Raw genomic sequence first — 16,910 nt, forward strand, 5'->3', positions numbered from 1 at the left:
GGACCCCCAATGCGATAATGACAAAGCGTAATAGAGACGAAGAATCTGCGATCGTGATTTTGGTTGGGGTTTGGTGTACCATATAGACGTCGGAAAATAATAATAATAGGAATTTTGGTGAAAACCAGATTGTTGCAATGTTGTGGAAAATTGCTGGCGGTGCCTCTCCAACCCGACCAACCACTTCTCCCCTTCCGCACGCATTCCGTGGTCGCGGGTTTGGCAAACTAAGTAAACTACATACACAAGTTGTTATAAAAAAACCGGGAAAAAACGCCCACTGACTACTGATATCATACTAAGTAAAGTGAGAGAGCGATATTTCTCAGTCCTCGTCATCGTCCATGCCATCAATATCGATAGCGTCGGGGTTGACAGGTGCTGCTGCCGGTGGGGCATCCGCCGCAGGCAGCGATCCCTGGATGCCGGTGCTGGAGGCCACAAAGCCGACGGGGGCCCGAGCCTGGCGCTCCAGCTGCTCCATGGCATCGGCCGTCTCCGAGTCCATCTCCCCGTCGCCGCCGGCCTGGCCGCCTTGCTGCTGGCGGGCGATGGCCTGCGAGGCGATGAAGTTGACGTCGGTGTTGTACTGGGCCTGGACGGAGCGCTTGATGCGCAACATCTCGCGGTACGTGTCCTCGTTGCCGTGCTGCACCTCGAACTGCTCCCACTTGGTCCAGAAGGCCGGGTTCGTGCGCGGGTCGCAGAACTGCGACGCGTGGCCGTAGATGGCGCGCGCCCGGTCGATCTCGCCCAGCCGCTTCTCCATGTCGGCGAACTTGAGGCACATGTCGCGGGCCTCCTCGTCGGGCAGCGCGGCGATGGCGCGCTCGTAGATGCCTCGCGTCGAGGGCAGGCCGAAGTTGGAGGCGGATTTGGTGATGTAGAAGTTGAACATGTCGGCCCGGTCCTCGTCTGACACAGCCTGGGTGGCGCGGTCGTAGATGCGCATGGCGTGGCGGGCAAGTCCACGCTCTTCCTCCAGGTTACCATACATGAGGTAAAGGATTTTAGCGAACTTGGGCGGACAGTCTTCCACAGCCTGCTCGAAGAGATCGCGCAGGCGCTCTATGCCAATCTTGCGATCGACGGCTTTGGTGAGGTACAGATTCCATAGCTCGAATGCCACCGGGTAGCTGAACAGGTCGAGACCGCGTTCAAAGATCTTAAACGATTCCTCATAGTATTGATTTTCTTCGAGCAGGTTGGCGTAGTTGACAACGGTTTGCGGGGTTGCGATCCGGAGCTCGAAAATGCGTTCGTATACCTTCTTCGTTTCCTCGAGGCCATCGACGCTTTCCACCAGATCGACGTAGAAGCTCCAGAGTTTCCAGCTCTTGTGCACCCTTTGTTGAGGGGAGAGGGTCTCGTCGAAGTAGTCCACTGTCGACCGCTTTGGGGCCTGGACAGCCTTGGCCATGATCCGCACAGCTTCGTCGAAGTTCTCGTTGCGCAGCTCCATCTCCGCCCACTCGATCCACATCTCCGCCAGCTCAACAACTGACTTAAACGGAACTTTAACAGCCTTTTCCATGATGATCCGCGCGTTTCTAATATCGCCTCCTTTTTCATAAAATTTAGCATAGTTTGCCCATAACTGGTGGAAAGGCCCGACAGCCTTCTTCGGTTGAATGGCCGCAATGGCATCGGTGTAGGTCTGGACAACCTCGTTCTGGTTGTCGCCCCACAAGGCAACTCGCTTTTCCCACTCGGGAACCATGTTTGGATTCTGTCGCAGGAGGACATCGTTCAACAGGAAAGGACGGCGATCCATGAGCTGTTCGAAGCGCATCATGCGGATGTCGAGGTCGAAGTCGGCATTATCGTCTTGCGTGCCCTCCTCGGTTCGTTTGGACGCCATTTCCATCAGGGCACCGATTACGGACTCCTCGAACTCGGCATACGTATCGAATATCAGAGTAAAGTCGCGCACGGTCATGACGGTCGTGATGCCCTCTTCAAAGACGTCCCTCGCTCTTTCAAAGCTTCCCCTCCTCACCCAGTACGTCGCTAAACCGCACCACAGCTTTCCCCTTTGGTCGGCGAATCTGTCGATACCGCTTCGGATGATGCGCTCGACGTCGATGCCGGATTCGTAGCCTGTTTCGATCTCATTGGCATGTTCGACAAGCATGTCTACCATCTCGCTCCACAGTTCGTAGTGACCCCTGCCCTGCTTGCTGTTAAAGCGGTGGTTGTTCAGTATGCTAATGTACTGTTTGACAGCCTCGGTGTAGAGCCCAGATTGGATCAACAGCTCGATAAAGTCTTCGGCATCCTCCGGGTGCACCTGCATGTAGCGACGCCATATCTTGACACCTGTCTCTCCCGCAGCTGAGTTCGCAAACGGCCTATATAGTGCCCATATCCTGTTGTGTTGGGTGATGGGCAGTGCCCGGAGCGCTCGGTCGAAGGTGCGTCGCGTGAGCGTTACGAGGGGTTGTTGCAGCAAAAACTTGAGATACATCTCCCATATCCGGGGCATCTTGTTGAGCAGAATCAGGGCGCGTTCAAAGAGCGCATTGACCTTGCGGAATTCGTCGGAATATTTGGCAGCGTTGAGTTTAGCCACATGCTTTGTTCGAAATCGAAGATACTGTGTTGGATGTCAGTAGCCTTCCACCACCAAAGAACGAAAAGAGAGTGAGCGAGGGAAGGGGGTTCGACGTACCAGCTTCCAGAGTTTGTAGGATCGCGGGAGCTGAATACAGGCGCGCTCCATAACGAAGGCTTGCTCGTGGATGGTCCCATGCTGTACTTTGAACTCGATATACGCCAGCCATGGTTTAGTACTGCCGAGGTCTCGCAGGATGTCTTGCTCGTAGACGGCATCTTCGTCGTTCTGTAAAGAGGTCAAGTCAGTTCCAGCCCAGGGAGAGGCAATGCGCAGGGGTGGCTCGAGACATACGACAAGGTGAAGGTCTGGCTGTCGAGCGACGACAGTCGAACCGTTGGTAACCCCCATTGGCGCCATACTAAGCAGGCGGATGTCTGTCTACCTAGCTGAGTCGTCGAGACAGCATGTAGGGGTCGCAGGGGTCGCAGATTCGCTTGTTGTGATGTACGAAGTGAAAACGAAGGTTTATCAGAACATGTTGAGCATTCGATGCTGTCGAGGACGCCGTGATTGTTCTGAGGATGATTGTGTCGACGCGCTCGCTTTCGATTCGAGCGTCGTTTCCCTCAACCAACAAATCTGTCTTGTCCGGGTCGACTGCTGCGGTGGGTTGCGCCGTAATTGGGCAGCAGTATTGGATCTGTCGTTTCCCCTCCTCCCTATCAAGTCGCAAACCGAACCCGTTTGGAGTGAGTAAGCAACTTGGTAGAATGCAGCGCAAGCAGTAACATTGGGAATCGGACGAGACCAACGTTGACTGTTGTGGTTTTTTTTCCTACGCAGAACGCTGCAACTCTGGTCGGCCAGAAACGTACTCCACCAACTGGCTTTGGTCTCCACTATTAGGCGCTGAAGCGTGCAGGGTTGTCGGCGGCGTTCAGTGAGGAGCACCTTGATCATCAGGCGCTGTCTAGTGCGGGACGGGCTGTGACTTAGGCCTGCTTAGGGGCTTGACCTTTTGGAGCTGCCAACGCCAGCCATGCAAGCTCCAGGCTGTTGCATCACCGCACAGGCATCCTAGCACAAGCACAAGCACTGCACCTGCGACACTTGGCTTGGAGACCCAGGAAGCTCCATTGCCGTTAGTCGTTAGTAACTTGCGCGACTTCGACGACTTCGACGACATCACGCACCATCCACAGCATCTCGGTGCAGTCAACCATTCCGAGCCCTCAACCACCTGTTCCCTTATCTCCAAAAGTCCGGTCTTCTTCGAGTCCGACGTTTAGCTTCGTCGTTCTCCCTCCTGTTGCCGAGGCCATCGGCCAACCACTCTCCCTCCGTCCTAAATCAACAACCACAAAGTTAGCCCAATATGTCTGGAGCTGGGGTATGTCCCCCGTCTATTGCACTCACCTCGAGGCCGTCGCATTGACCATGTGTTTAGGATCGCGAGGCCGTATTCCCGACGAGACAGTCGTTGGGTCTCATGAAGTCGAAGCTCAAGGGAGCCGAGACGGGCCACAGCTTGCTGAAGCGGAAGAGTGAAGCCCTCACCAAGTAAGCTCATGTTCATGCCATAACAACCTCTGGTCTTCAGCTAACCACTCTCTCCGCGCGCAGGCGTTTCCGAGGTAATACAATTGCGATCCGAATTTAGCTTCCTACTTGCTCGATAATAACTATTGCACTAGAGATTACACGACGAATCGACGAGGCGAAACGCAAGATGGGCCGTGTCATGCAAGTTGCTGCTTTCTCGCTCGCTGAGGTGTCATATGCGGTTGGTGGTGACATCGGATACCAAATTCAAGAGTCGGCTCGCCAAGCCCGCTTCCGCCTGCGAACCAAGCAGGAAAACGTCTCGGGTGTCCTCTTGCCCGCTTTCGAGAGCTACCAAACCGAGGGAAACAACGACTTCGGTCTCACTGGTCTGGGTAAAGGTGGCCAGCAGGTTCAGAGATGTCGAGAGACGTATGCGCGTGCTGTGGAAACCCTGGTTGAGCTCGCCAGTCTGCAAACCGCCTTCGTCATCCTGGATGAGGTCATCAAGGTGGTGAACCGGAGAGGTAAGCAGGCTCCTACATCCTACCATCATTCTGTCTGGATGTATGCTAACTTTGATACAGTAAATGCCATGTATGACCGTCCTCACTTCCATGCTGCGACTGCGAATGCTAATCTAGATACTCAGCGAACACGTCATTATTCCCAGGACGGAAAATACCATCAAATGTAAGAAGGCTCTCAAGAGACACAGCAACTAGTCTGGACTTCGTTGGCTGACACTGTGCAAGATATCAACTCCGAGCTCGACGAACTCGACAGAGAGGAATTCTACCGATTAAAGAAGGTTGCGAACAAGAAGCAACGCGACACCGCTGCCGCCGACGCCGAGTTGAAAAAGAAGATGGAAGCCGAGGATAAGGAAAATGCACGATCAGGAGGTGACCATGCTGCTGCAGACATCCTAGCTGAGAATGAGGACGACGACGTCATCTTCTAAGGCGGTCGGCTGGGTTTATCCGAATAGTTGGTTCTGTACGTAGGGGGCCGGGGGGCTTGCATTGGCGATTCGGGCCGGAGCGAAGGTCAGTCAATGTCTTGCCGCGTTCAACTGTGTCAAAGGTATGCTTTAAGGCGTCTAATGAAATTGATATCCATGCCACGTGCTTTTTCGGGCCACATGTTAGATGGAACATGCTTTCACCTCGATTCCCGAGCGGCTATATTGAGGCCGTAGTTGGTGTGAGCATATGTGCTGCCTGCCGAGACAATCCTACTGTATGCGTTACGACCCCCTTTTTTAGCCGGCCGATCCTTTTACGCGGGATAGCAACGACATACGAGGAAGCGAGTGCATTTTCGATCCTGTTAGAAAACTTGGTGCATCATCTTGGCCAGTCGAGGTTCTGTAATCAGTGCTGTCAACATATCCTTTATTCTACCATTGCGGCTTGCTTGTCCTGTATTCGTATACAACGTCACCGTCGCCCGCATCGGCACGTCTAGGCCACTTGTAAGAAACTCAGAGAACATGGGGAGCTTGATTGGGTCAGCATTGCAAGACTGAGGCAAACCAGCCAAGACCTGCAAGCATCTGTACTTGTCCCAAGGTTGGCTGTTACGTTACTCGGGCTGGCACGCCAGCCAGTATCTTATCGCAGCGAGCAGGAAGGTGTTATCGGGCGTGCCACAGAGGAGAAGAGACGTAGTCATAGCCACACTTTTATGGCGTAAGACACTGCCCGCGTTCTACTTCTTTAGCCATCTGACAAGATGAAAGCTTTGTCCGTTAGGACACACGCGGCCCGGTACATTTGCGACTTGTACCTCACCGTTACAAGACCCATCACCGGTGTAGCAAGGCGTGGCCTAAAGACTCATCTAGACCTGTCCAGGCTGTCCAGGGACAGTACTGAGCATGCTCGGTCAACGGCTGGATTCCTAGCGCCGTCGGTCGACATTGCTAGACGGAGTACGGTTATTGTGCCGCGCCAATAGTAGTTCCGTTCCCGTCTTGATGGAAGTTCAGAGCATGGATATGGGCTAGGCACCGTTGCCGCCCGACTGAAGTGTGCAGAGTCCCCGACGCAGGGGCTGCTGTGCTACTTCCCGAAGACACGAAAAGCGACGATATGCAACAAAGGTCATGACAGCGATGCCTGCTGCCAGACTTCAATAGTCTGAGAAGCCCGCAACCCTCAACCAATTGCATGGTCAGCAGATGACATGACAGGCCTGGAGCGAGAGATGAGCTAGACAAGCCATCCATCCTTTCATTAGCCTCGTCTGACTGCTCAAATCCAGAACCTGCTCCTCATACTGGTAGCGAGCAGCTGGCCCCCATAGCCGCCACAGCCAACACTTTCCAGATATCATGATTCTTCTTCCATTTAACTTGCGGAAACCAATCATATCAAACCGTCCGCATCCACTTTCCCGGTGCTGTGGCGCCAAGCTTTATTTTGGAACTTCAGCAAACTCGCCCGACCAATGGTGTATTCCTGTTCCGGGCGGTTGGTTCCTTCTCAATATAGAGCTATCGTCCCGTCCCAGATCGCTCGTCCCGCAGATGGGCCCACGGGCTTGTCCCGAGCAAGGTTCTCGCAAAAGCCACTCTCAGGCAAGGCAGACGCGTCCAAGAAACGTACGGCGCGGCTGTTCGGAAACCGGCCGCACGTCATGACTCCTCCCTGCTCCTTTCGTTCCGAGGTCGCAATTCTATAGGCAGCAATTGACGCCACTCCAGCCCCCTGACTGTTTGTTTGACATCGCCTTGTTTTAGTGGACACGTGCTTTCTAGGCACGCTGTAGGGAGTAGTGCTTACTGTTCGTCTGATGTTGGCAGAAACCCCCTGCGTGCCAGGCCCTGCGTCCCTCATGACTGCGGTGTTCCGCCGACTACCTGAATGATGATGATGGCATACCCGACCGATCTGATTGGCTCCTGGCCACTTCTACGCCCCTGAATCGGAAAAGGTGGGTGTGGAGGTGGGTGTGGGCGAGGCAGCAGGGGTGAGGGCAATCAGCTCAGCCACACCGCCGAGAGTTGCTTTTTTAAGCCGTGAATGAGAGATACTGGATACGAATGCAGTCCGACGTGAGAATGCCGCATCCCACCACCTCCCGGGAATGACTCAGCTAAGGCGGACGTTTGGTGCCAGTCACCGTCGACTCTCCAAAGTCACCCTCGTGCTATGCCCTTTTGGAGATCGCCTTCCCGAAACGGGATCCCTGCTGGCATCCTTCTTCTCGGCTGCCACGGCCATGAGGACGACCCAATAGCTGCGCCTCCACACCACCAACCGCCGGGACTTTTAAGTTGGCGATGTTTGATCCTGCTTCTCTCTACATATCTGAAAATGGGAACGAGATGTTTGCCTGCCCGTTTGCCTGCGAGCGTGCTTGCCCAGCATGCCTGGGCTCTATCCCGATTGGCGGGAAATCGTCTGACCCTCCTCCTCCTCGTAAACCCGTCAGCGCTTCCACCACTCCGATCAGTCCACTGTTGCCCGGAACCTTGCTCGGGCCATCATCTCGAGTCGCTCAACATCATGGACATGGGCGCTGCGCCATTCGTGAAGGTGGATAAAGGCCCCCAATTCAATAGACTCGTGCAACGGCTTCCTGTGATGTGATGGGAATATTGAATATTAGACAGCAGACTTGGCTCTAGGGCAAGGCACACCACGACACGGCAGTAGTCAGGGGGTCGACCGGCTCAGTCACGAGCTCGCCAGGACGAATCGGCAAGAGACAAAAGGAATCGAAGGCTGGTCATGTGTGTGTGTGATCTTACGTATATAAGCCCCTGAGGACGGTATGACTATGGGTGGTCATCAACCCAAGGAGTCTCAACATTGAAAAAATCAGCAGCCATTCCCCCCTGCTTACTGTTTCTTCAACTACTGGTCCATACAATGATGTCGTTCTTTCAACTTACGCTTGCTCTCTTCCTAGCCGTGACCGCTATGGTCACGGCCTTGCCCACAAGTAACACTCTCCGGGACGATGTACCTATTCAGGGCATGGGCAAGACCAACCCTCCCCTCTTCGACCAATCCGCCCCTAAGCCCACCTTCCTCCATGTGTCCAAGGAGGAGCTCGCCGCAGCCATAGCCAACGTGACCTCGGGCCGTCGCGTCCCGGGACCATCCGGGGGTAAGCCGCCCGCTGCCGCCTCCCTTCCGGTGTCCGGGCGCGGCGTCATCGGAGCGGACAACCGCGTCTACTGGCCCAGCACGGACTACCCCTATTCCGCCATGGGAAGATTGCTCCGCTCCGACGGGAACGTCTGCACGGGCACCCTCGTCGGACCGCGCCACGTCACCACGGCCAAGCATTGCGTCTCGGATGCCGGAGGCTCCGTCACCATCAAGTTCCAGCCCGCCTACGACGGCGGCGACCGGTTCCCCAGCGCCTACGTTCAACAGGTTTTGGTGCCCGATGCTGGTGCCACTGATCAGGTACGCGCCAAGAAGCAGCAAGTGAGTCCCGTTGCACTCGCTGTACTTGCTTTTCCAATTTCCCGACCCATATTGCTCCTAGTGTCCCGATCATTGCCTCCTAATATAACTACATCCGGCGTGATATGTAATAAAACTACATTTTCCATCGATCGAGCTAACATACTCCTCGCCAGTGCAACTACAAAGACGACTGGGCCGTCGTGATCCTCGACGCGCGCCTGGGCGACGCTCGGGGCTACATGAGCTACGACGTCATGGACCAAGCCAAGGCGGACCAGGCCATCTTCTACACCTACGGATACCCACAGGACAAGACGTCCGACATGAGCAAGCCGTACCGACAGGACGCCGTCACGGTGGCCAAGAAGAACTCGTTCACGTGCGACCAGTACGGACCCCTCACGACCAATGCCGACGCTAATGGCGGGCAGTCCGGGAGCCCGCTCTGGCTGCCGCCCGATGCCAACGGCGTCCGTGTCACGTACGGCGTTATGGCGTCGAGCAGCGCTACTGCGACGTTCTTTGCGGGTGGGGAGGTCTGGGCTGGGGGGGATTCAGTATATGCTGTCGTCATATCCATGAAGGGGAAGAGTTATGATTTCATTCATAGTTGAGCTTCTTGGAGAACTGTTAATGACAGTCTCCCATAAATACATAGACCTAATAAATGATAGGTGTTTTTGGGCTAGTAAATGTTACCCTCTTCTCATCTCCCTGATTTGTTGTCTTGTAGCTAAGTTCTCTACAAGCATGTAAAATGCCCGTTTCCTAACTACTCCTGGTTCAATTCCATGAGTTATAGAATGAAGTTCTGTTGTTTTAACCTTAAGATCCGATGTCCCTTTGTTTAATAGGCTAATACATCGAAGCATACTAGAGTGATGCCCGCCCCTAGCATCAGCAAACACCTCATTTTAAAGAGCCACCCTTTTATTAACTGTTTCCGTATAGTCTAGCCGGCCCGGCTGAAAAGAGTGTTGATGGAATTCGGTAGCGTGTAGCTGTCTAATCATATATATTACCTGAATGCTCGCAAAGCTCAAGTCAAAACAAAGTTACGCTGGAATGAAGTCCTCCATAATAGTTTAGGCTTCAGAGCCGCTCTATAAAGAAGAGGTCTATTTATTGCTGCTGGAAGTTTGACGCGTGCAGCTGACATCTTCATGCGACGTATCACAATGCAGAGAAGTTGCATGATTGTGTCGGTGTTTCACAGCTGACCGCCGTACGGAAGGTATTGAGAACAGCAGACAGGCCAGTTGAGTGGAAGGCGGTCTTATTAGACTCTTTTAATCCTCATGTACGTACTGAGGCCTACAGGAACCGACCAATGGGTAGGATCCTAGGAAGGCGGGGTTGATACGAAAATACCTAGCAGAATGGTCGGTCTGTAGGGAAACGCCACATCAAGAATCTGAGTATCGAGCTCGATCTCATCCGCAAGACTCTTCAGCAGGCTCTACGCCTGGAGCACGAAGATGAAAACGAGCGCGAAACATTGGAGCAGGTGCGGGCAATCGTACTGCACTGTCAGCAGCCCCTGCAAGCCTGGGTATCCAAAATGAAATTCAAAGGGACCGGCCTTGGGCACTTCCGAAGCAGGAAAATCCATGGAGACATCGGGATCCTGTTTCATTGGCCCATGATAGCGAGTAAAGATGTTGATGAGTTGCGCACCACCATACTTTCCGAGATGAGGGCTATCACGCTGCTCAGGAGTGTCCGACAGATGTACGAACATGCCTCTTCAACCTTCATTCGAAACTTGGTCAGGAGACTGACTGACACGCTGCAACAGGAATTAAATCCAACGACTCACAAATCAGGTTGTGAATGTCCACCATTCCTCTTCATCAGTAGCGACGAAAGAATGCAGCGCAATGTCACGTCAGATTTCTAAGATTCTCGGTCAAGTATCGATGACACCTCAAGCTATCGCCGACTTACGATATTCTACTAGAGTGCAATCAGAAGATCAATCAAACCAGATACTTGCCTCGGAGCAAGGCATTGTTCGTATCAAGACACACATGGACGAGGTAACCTCTATTACTACAGACGAGTCGATATCAATCCGCCAATACGTGACCCACTGGGGCCAAAAAGTCGAGATGTTCTGCAAACTACTCCAAAACACCAAACAGTTCTTGATTGAGTAAATAACACGTTTCAAGATCTAATATTAGATTCAATTGAGTACTAAAGTTCTCTCTAGGCTTACCAAATGTTTAACGAGGATACTCATAAATACCAGCCGAAACACGTAAGATAGCCCCTTTATACTAACCATTCGACAATGATGTGTCACTAACCCAACCCAGAATACTGCTTCTAGAGATCGCTGGACAGTTGAAGAAGGCTACTCGTCTTATCGAAGCCATACCATCGTATTTAACACTCGATGTAGTTAGGTTGGACGATGCTTTGGGTGAAAGATGGGCACTGCCATTCCAAGCTTGCCAGACAGTTGACGTGAGTATTCACTTAATATTAGAGGAGGCTAGACTATGAATCTAATGCTACCATGTTAGTGCTTCTACGATATACTCACTAACGTTGTATACTCAAACAATCGCCTGGATTTGGACAGAACCAGGTGGCATCATACTACTATCACACGGTCAGGAAGAAGGACCAAACTTGACAAGCACAACTGGAATCATCTCCTAAAAGCTGGGATGCATATCGAGAAAGCAATTACTGTCCCCGAATCCCCCCCTAAACACAACACAAGTCCCAAGCAAGTGGCCATATCTCGGCTGCAGTGTATTCATTGCGAAGCAGTATAGCTCTCTGAAAGACGGAAGGTAATTTTAACCCTGAGATTCCACGAAACCCATTACAGCTGAACCCACTCTTACGAATTTAGCTCGACCTGTGGCGGCTGGATATCAAATGCAAGGGCAACAGCGCCAGTTATGCAAATGGATAGTAGTCTGTAGCACTGACACCGGAGGTTGATACATCCACTGCGGTGAGTTCGGAGTTAGGGGTTATGTGGATGTACGAAGACGAACACAGCAGCAGAGAGCTAGCTATCTTACTAACAGGAAACAGGATTTGGACGGTATTAAGGGGCCACACTTGTCAGATGCGTGATTGGTTGTCTCCATTGACCTTCTCCGTCTGCGGTCTAACGCGGTTGTTCCAGTACATATTTCCCTCAGTGGGTCCTGGTCAGACGATCGGCTGCCGAGGTACCGATACCTTCTATCTGATGTGCGTTACTCAGCAACCCAGATGCATCACGAGATCCTGTTACTCACCGTCGTCCGCCATCACCGCATTTGGTTGACTGCTATTCCGTCAGTAGAAGAAATGTGCTTCTTCATCTTAGGTCGATTGGTAAACCCGCCTGCTGACTGCATGGACTATGGCCTCGTTCGGCGAGGGCATCACTAATTCCCACCCCATCCCCCCCGGCTCTGGCTGCCATGGGGCTTGAGTGAGCCCAGCAAGGAACCTCGCGTTGGTGTTAGTTAGCACTATGCATCGGGTAAACAAGATCCACATACATTAAGCTGCTTACGGGATGCCGATTTTTCAGCTGTGCGATGCTGACGGCGGCGGCGTATTAAGTGCACTTTTCTATGTCTATTAATAGTATTTTGTCTTTCCTTTTTTCGCGGATCCTAGGTAAGCCAATCACAAGAAAACGCTCAAGCGAAAAGAAGTGCCAGTAAGAACGTATAAAAGTCGGGTTATTCGCTACTATAGCAAAGCATCTGTGACCAGTGACTCTTTACCTTCCCAGTAGCTGAGAACATCGTATCTCCAGAACGATACAATGCTCCGTGCCACTGTTGCTTCCCTCCTTTTCGCCTGCGTCGTTGACGCATGGCTTCCCAGGACCGCAGTGACCTCGCAGCTTTCAATCGAACCTATCGTGTCGAAGAATTAGGAAAGCGATTTGAGCCTCATCTGCCAAGCGGTGTCACAAAGATTCGAGGCGTCAACTTTGGTGGTATGTATCAGAGCCGTTCCCCTTCTTCTCCCGCTTCCCAATCAGATCTTGATGGGCGTGTACAGCCACTAACTGCCGATATTTGCACTGAGCAGGTTGGTTGGTGTCCGAGCCTTGGATGATGGCAGATGAATGGAAGAAGATGGGCTGTACTCTGAAGACTGATGTCTCCGAGTTCGACTGCATGCGGAACCACTACACAGGCAACAACCGTGCAGCGGGCAATCAAGCCTTCCAGAAACACTGGAGGGAATGGATCAATGCCGACACGGTCCAGTCTGTGCACGATGTAGGCTTGAACACCATACGAATCCCGATCGGCTACTGGTCCTATAACGACATTGTCGATAAAGCCAGCGAGCCCTTTGCTGACGGAGACGCCATGCTGCCCTTTCTCGACGCTGTGGTTCAGAAGGCTACGGACCTTGGAATGTACGTCATAATCGACCTCCACGGCGCGCCCGGAGGACAGCAGCAGGACGTCTTCACCGGCCAGAACCCCAACCCGGCCGGGTTCTACAACGACTACAACTTTGACCGCGCCTGCAAGTGGCTCTCGTGGATGACGAAGCGAATCCATAGCAACCCGGCCTACGCCTCCGTGGGGATGATCGAAGTCCTCAACGAGCCCGTCTCCAAGCACGACGCGAACGGACGCTACCCTGCCCCCGGCGAAGACCCAGGATTGGTGCAAAAGTACTACCCGCGCGCTCTGCAGGCGGTGCGCGACGCCGAAAGCAACGTCCCGGACAGCAAGAAGCTCCACGTGCAGTTCATGTCGGCGAAGTGGGACGCGGGCAACCCGCGCGGCTCGTCGAGCGTGGCCAACGGCGCCTACACGGCCTTCGACGACCACAACTACATCGGCTTCGCGCTGCAGAACACGGGCGACCAGTACCAGCTCATGCACCTGGCGTGCACCGACTCGCGCCTTGTGAACGGCGAGACGTTCCGGATCACGGGGGAGTGGAGCATGACGTCGGGCGCCGACTGGCACGACGCCGACTTCTTCAAGAAGTTCTTCACGGCGCAGCAGCAGCTCTATGAGAAGCCGGGAATGAACGGGTGGATCTTTTGGACGTGGAAGACGGAGCTGAACGACCCTCGGTGGACGTATTCGTACGCTACGTATCTGAAGTATATCCCGTCCACGGCGGCTGGATTGGAACAGAACGTGTACCAAGACGTTTGTGCCGGATTCAGATAAAATCTCGTCGGAGGCTGTCGTGGTTTACATAGCGTATTCAGCCATTGTAGTGCCCCTCGGATGAGGGTTCAAAATTAACGCATTCGGTATCACCTTTGCAGTCCAACCGATTTCATTGAGTTCTGACAGCCATGTTGAGTCTTGAGTCTAGATGGCACGATCCTTCTGTGGGGAAGGGGACATGTGGGGGCATTTCGCTGTTCCATCATCCCACCCACCCGTCAACCTGCCGAGCTGTCGTCTCTCCCACCGACTACCTCCCTATCTTGGCACGGTCTTTCGCGCATCACTCCGAAACCCTAAGTCGGAAGCCGAAAAGGGGCGGTCAATAAATCGCAATTCATATCTTACATTGCCGGACGATCTTCCTCACTCACAGGGTTCGGCGCAACCATCATTGGCCGACACACTCAACGCGCAAGAACTAGTGCACAAACACCAACACCATCTATCCACCATGTCTTCCGCCACAGTCTTTGACTCGATCATGTTCGGGAAAATATTCGGCACCGAAGAGGTCCGAGAGTGTTTCTCAGAACGATCCTACGTCGCACATATGATCGAGGCGGAATGCGCCTTGTCCCAAGCTGAGGAGGCCGAGGGCGTCATCCCTGGCGGCGTTGCAGACGTCATTCGCCAGCACAGCGACGTCTCCAAGATCGACTGGAAACTTCTCGGTTCCCGGACAGAGATCGTGGGATACCCCGTGTTCCCCCTGGTGGAGCAGATGGCGTCGTGGTGTCCCGAGGAAGAGGGTAAGTAGAACCCCTGCGTTTCCAGATAGAGAATTGGCCAAGCGGTGCTCCAATCGGACCGAGGCTTGGCAGGGGAGAGGTCTCGACGTCTTGCCAGTGGCTGATCAGGGGACCAATCACAGCGGGCTATATACACTGGGGAGCCACCACCCAGGACATCATGGACATCGCGTCGGTGCTGCAGATGCGCAACGGCCTGGCCATCGTCGAGCGCCTCATCCAGCGCGTGGTGGGAACGCTGCGGGCCATGTCGGCCAAGTACCGGGACACGCCCATGGCCGGCCGCACCCACCTGCAGCACGCGCTGCCCATCACCTTCGGCTACAAGTGCGGCGTCTGGCTCGCCGGCATGCAGCGCCACGTCGAGCGCCTCGAGCAGATCAAGGAGCGTTGCCTGCTGGTGCAGTTTGGTGGTGCCGCAGGGACGCTGGCCTCGCTGGGTGACGACGGTGTCAGGGTGCGGAAGAGACTGGCCGCCATCCTCGGCCTCCGGGATCCTGTAATCACGTGGCATGTGGCTAGGGATACCGTCGCCGAGATCGTCAACTTTCTCGCGCTCGTTGGGGGCACCCTTGGCAAAATTGCTCTGGACCTTATGATAATGTGTTCCAATGAGCTGAATGAGGTAAGTAACCCACTTGCTCGTACCAAACGTTCCTTTGCACTATTCGGATGAGAAGCTCACATCGTGTTACTCTCAGGTGGCCGAGCCGTACGTCCCGCACCGAGGCGCCTCCTCCACGATGCCGCAGAAGCGCAACCCCATCTCGAGCGAAGTGATCCTGGCCCAGTCCAAGATCCTCCGCGCGCAGGCGGGCCTCCTGCTCGACGCCATGATCACCGACTTCGAGCGCGCCTCGGGGCCCTGGCACCTCGAGTGGGCCGCCGTGCCCACCGCCTTCATGTCCGCCGTGGGGTCGCTGCACCAAGCGGACTTCGCGCTCGCGGGCCTCCAGGTCAACGAGGGCGCCATGCTGGCGAACTTGCAGGGGACGCGGGGCCTCATCGTCGCCGAGGCTGTCATGATGGCCCTCGCCACGCACACGGGCCGGCAGGAGGCGCACGAAGTGGTGTACAAGGCGTGCGTGGCCGCGCACGAGGACGGTGCTTCTCTGCTCGAGACGCTCCAGGAGATAGAGATCGTGGTTTCGCACATAAGCGCCGAGCAGCTCGAGGAGCTCTGCGACCCGACTAGGTATATGGGGACGTGCCAGCTGATGGTGGATGAGCTTTTGGCACAATAACGATTGCCTTGTCTGGCGTGTAGTTGCAAATAGAGAACTTGATGGTGATGGGTTGGCAACATTCGAGTCGACGAGAGTGAGCGTCCATTGGTAACTTGACTAATCGATCTTTGAGCATAGATCACTCAGATGGTTCAAGTTCAACCACCTTATACCCCCTTCTTCAAACGACTGAACAAGTTACAGCAGTATAGCATACATCTCACCATGTTTAAACAAAGTTTTGTATCTACGACCTTCCAATCTGCGTACGAGTTTTGTTCAGGCTAGGGAGGACACGATATTCAGGTAAAGGCACTAAACAAATTCGATTACCTGTAACTTGACCCGGAAACGCTTAAGCAAAATACCCAAAGACGGACGCCATGCAAAATAATAGGGTGTAACAGCGGCGCCCTTCGCCGAAAGTTTATGCATTCCTCCACCCATGCCCGTCTTAGACAACAAAGGCAACCGCGAGACCGAGTAGAGCGGTGATGAGCTCGACTTCCTGTCCACGGGTCCCACCCGACCATTTACCCATCAAGTCTGGGACAGATGTCGTGGGAGTCACAACAAGTGCGGTCGTCACGGGTCTTTGAGAAGTTGTCGTGGTAGCTTCCGTTGAATTGGAGCCCTGCTGGACCGAGCTGGTAGGGCTGGGAGTGGGTATGGACGACTCTTCGCTTGTGGCCGTGACCTTCTCGGATTCCGTCTTGACGTCGCTCTTTGTTGTTGCTATACATGGGGTTAGACACTTGCTGGCGCGCGAGTTATACGTGCATAAAAGCTATGCATGGCTATCTCAGCTCACTCACTCTCATCATCTGATGCGCAAACAATCGCTGAAGGGAAAATGGCCAAGACGGCAAGCGTCCAGCTCAGGTAGGGGGGTGAGCTGCATGGCGAATGATGAACGTGGCAGACACAGATACAGATACGACCCAATGACGATCTCATTGAACGAGGAAAGAGAGCACGCAGTTCTGGTCTGGAAGGGCCATTTTAAAGTGCTCGCTCCTTGTGTCGTGACATGCGGCTAGCAAGTCAAAAAAGCTTGTCCATCCGTGCTGCGGCGTCCCTGGCTGACGTGGAGCTCCGGAAGCACGGCAGTTGTGGACGACGATGCGCTCCTGGTCCAATCAGGAAAGGCCATGGAGCTAAAGTCGGCAGGTTGCATGGAAACGACAATGTCTTGTGTGGCACAGCAATGGGGATGGCCGCTATGGGTG

General features: G+C 54.0%; 6 protein-coding genes across 6 annotated transcripts; 4 read left to right on the top strand and 2 right to left on the bottom strand.

The window, feature by feature from the left end:
• Window positions 1–325: 325 nt before the first annotated feature.
• Window positions 326–2,974, bottom strand: PG998_004224 (pre-mRNA-splicing factor syf-1; the record flags this gene model as incomplete). The annotated part of the gene is made up of 3 exons (XM_066871042.1): window positions 326–2,596; window positions 2,672–2,842; window positions 2,909–2,974. 3 exons carry the CDS (start codon window positions 2,972–2,974, stop codon window positions 326–328), a joined length of 2,508 nt encoding a protein of 835 aa, XP_066734792.1.
• A 958-nt stretch (window positions 2,975–3,932) lies between these two features.
• PG998_004225 (V-type proton ATPase subunit D) lies at window positions 3,933–5,063 on the top strand (the record flags this gene model as incomplete). Its single annotated transcript, XM_066871043.1, has 7 exons — window positions 3,933–3,947; window positions 4,005–4,117; window positions 4,181–4,191; window positions 4,252–4,626; window positions 4,687–4,696; window positions 4,752–4,792; window positions 4,855–5,063. 7 exons carry the CDS (start codon window positions 3,933–3,935, stop codon window positions 5,061–5,063), a joined length of 774 nt encoding a protein of 257 aa, XP_066734793.1.
• Window positions 5,064–7,980: 2,917 nt separating this feature from the next.
• PG998_004226 (uncharacterized protein) lies at window positions 7,981–9,143 on the top strand (the record flags this gene model as incomplete). The annotated part of the gene is made up of 2 exons (XM_066871044.1): window positions 7,981–8,547; window positions 8,703–9,143. 2 exons carry the CDS (start codon window positions 7,981–7,983, stop codon window positions 9,141–9,143), a joined length of 1,008 nt encoding a protein of 335 aa, XP_066734794.1.
• A 3,223-nt stretch (window positions 9,144–12,366) lies between these two features.
• On the top strand, window positions 12,367–13,700 carry PG998_004227 (glycoside hydrolase family 5; the record flags this gene model as incomplete). The annotated part of the gene is made up of 2 exons (XM_066871045.1): window positions 12,367–12,493; window positions 12,589–13,700. The coding sequence occupies 2 exons, from the start codon at window positions 12,367–12,369 to the stop codon at window positions 13,698–13,700; spliced, it is 1,239 nt and encodes a 412-aa protein (XP_066734795.1).
• A 457-nt stretch (window positions 13,701–14,157) lies between these two features.
• Window positions 14,158–15,699, top strand: PG998_004228 (adenylosuccinate lyase; the record flags this gene model as incomplete). The annotated part of the gene is made up of 3 exons (XM_066871046.1): window positions 14,158–14,455; window positions 14,578–15,080; window positions 15,157–15,699. 3 exons carry the CDS (start codon window positions 14,158–14,160, stop codon window positions 15,697–15,699), a joined length of 1,344 nt encoding a protein of 447 aa, XP_066734796.1.
• A 436-nt stretch (window positions 15,700–16,135) lies between these two features.
• On the bottom strand, window positions 16,136–16,582 carry PG998_004229 (uncharacterized protein; the record flags this gene model as incomplete). Its single annotated transcript, XM_066871047.1, has 2 exons — window positions 16,136–16,416; window positions 16,519–16,582. 2 exons carry the CDS (start codon window positions 16,580–16,582, stop codon window positions 16,136–16,138), a joined length of 345 nt encoding a protein of 114 aa, XP_066734797.1.
• Between the last annotated feature and the right edge of the window lie 328 nt (window positions 16,583–16,910).

This window comes from Apiospora kogelbergensis, assembly GCF_038363985.1.
Source record: "Apiospora kogelbergensis strain CBS 113332 chromosome Unknown utg000002l_segment0_segment0, whole genome shotgun sequence".
NCBI classification, from domain to species: Eukaryota; Fungi; Ascomycota; class Sordariomycetes; order Amphisphaeriales; family Apiosporaceae; genus Apiospora; species Apiospora kogelbergensis.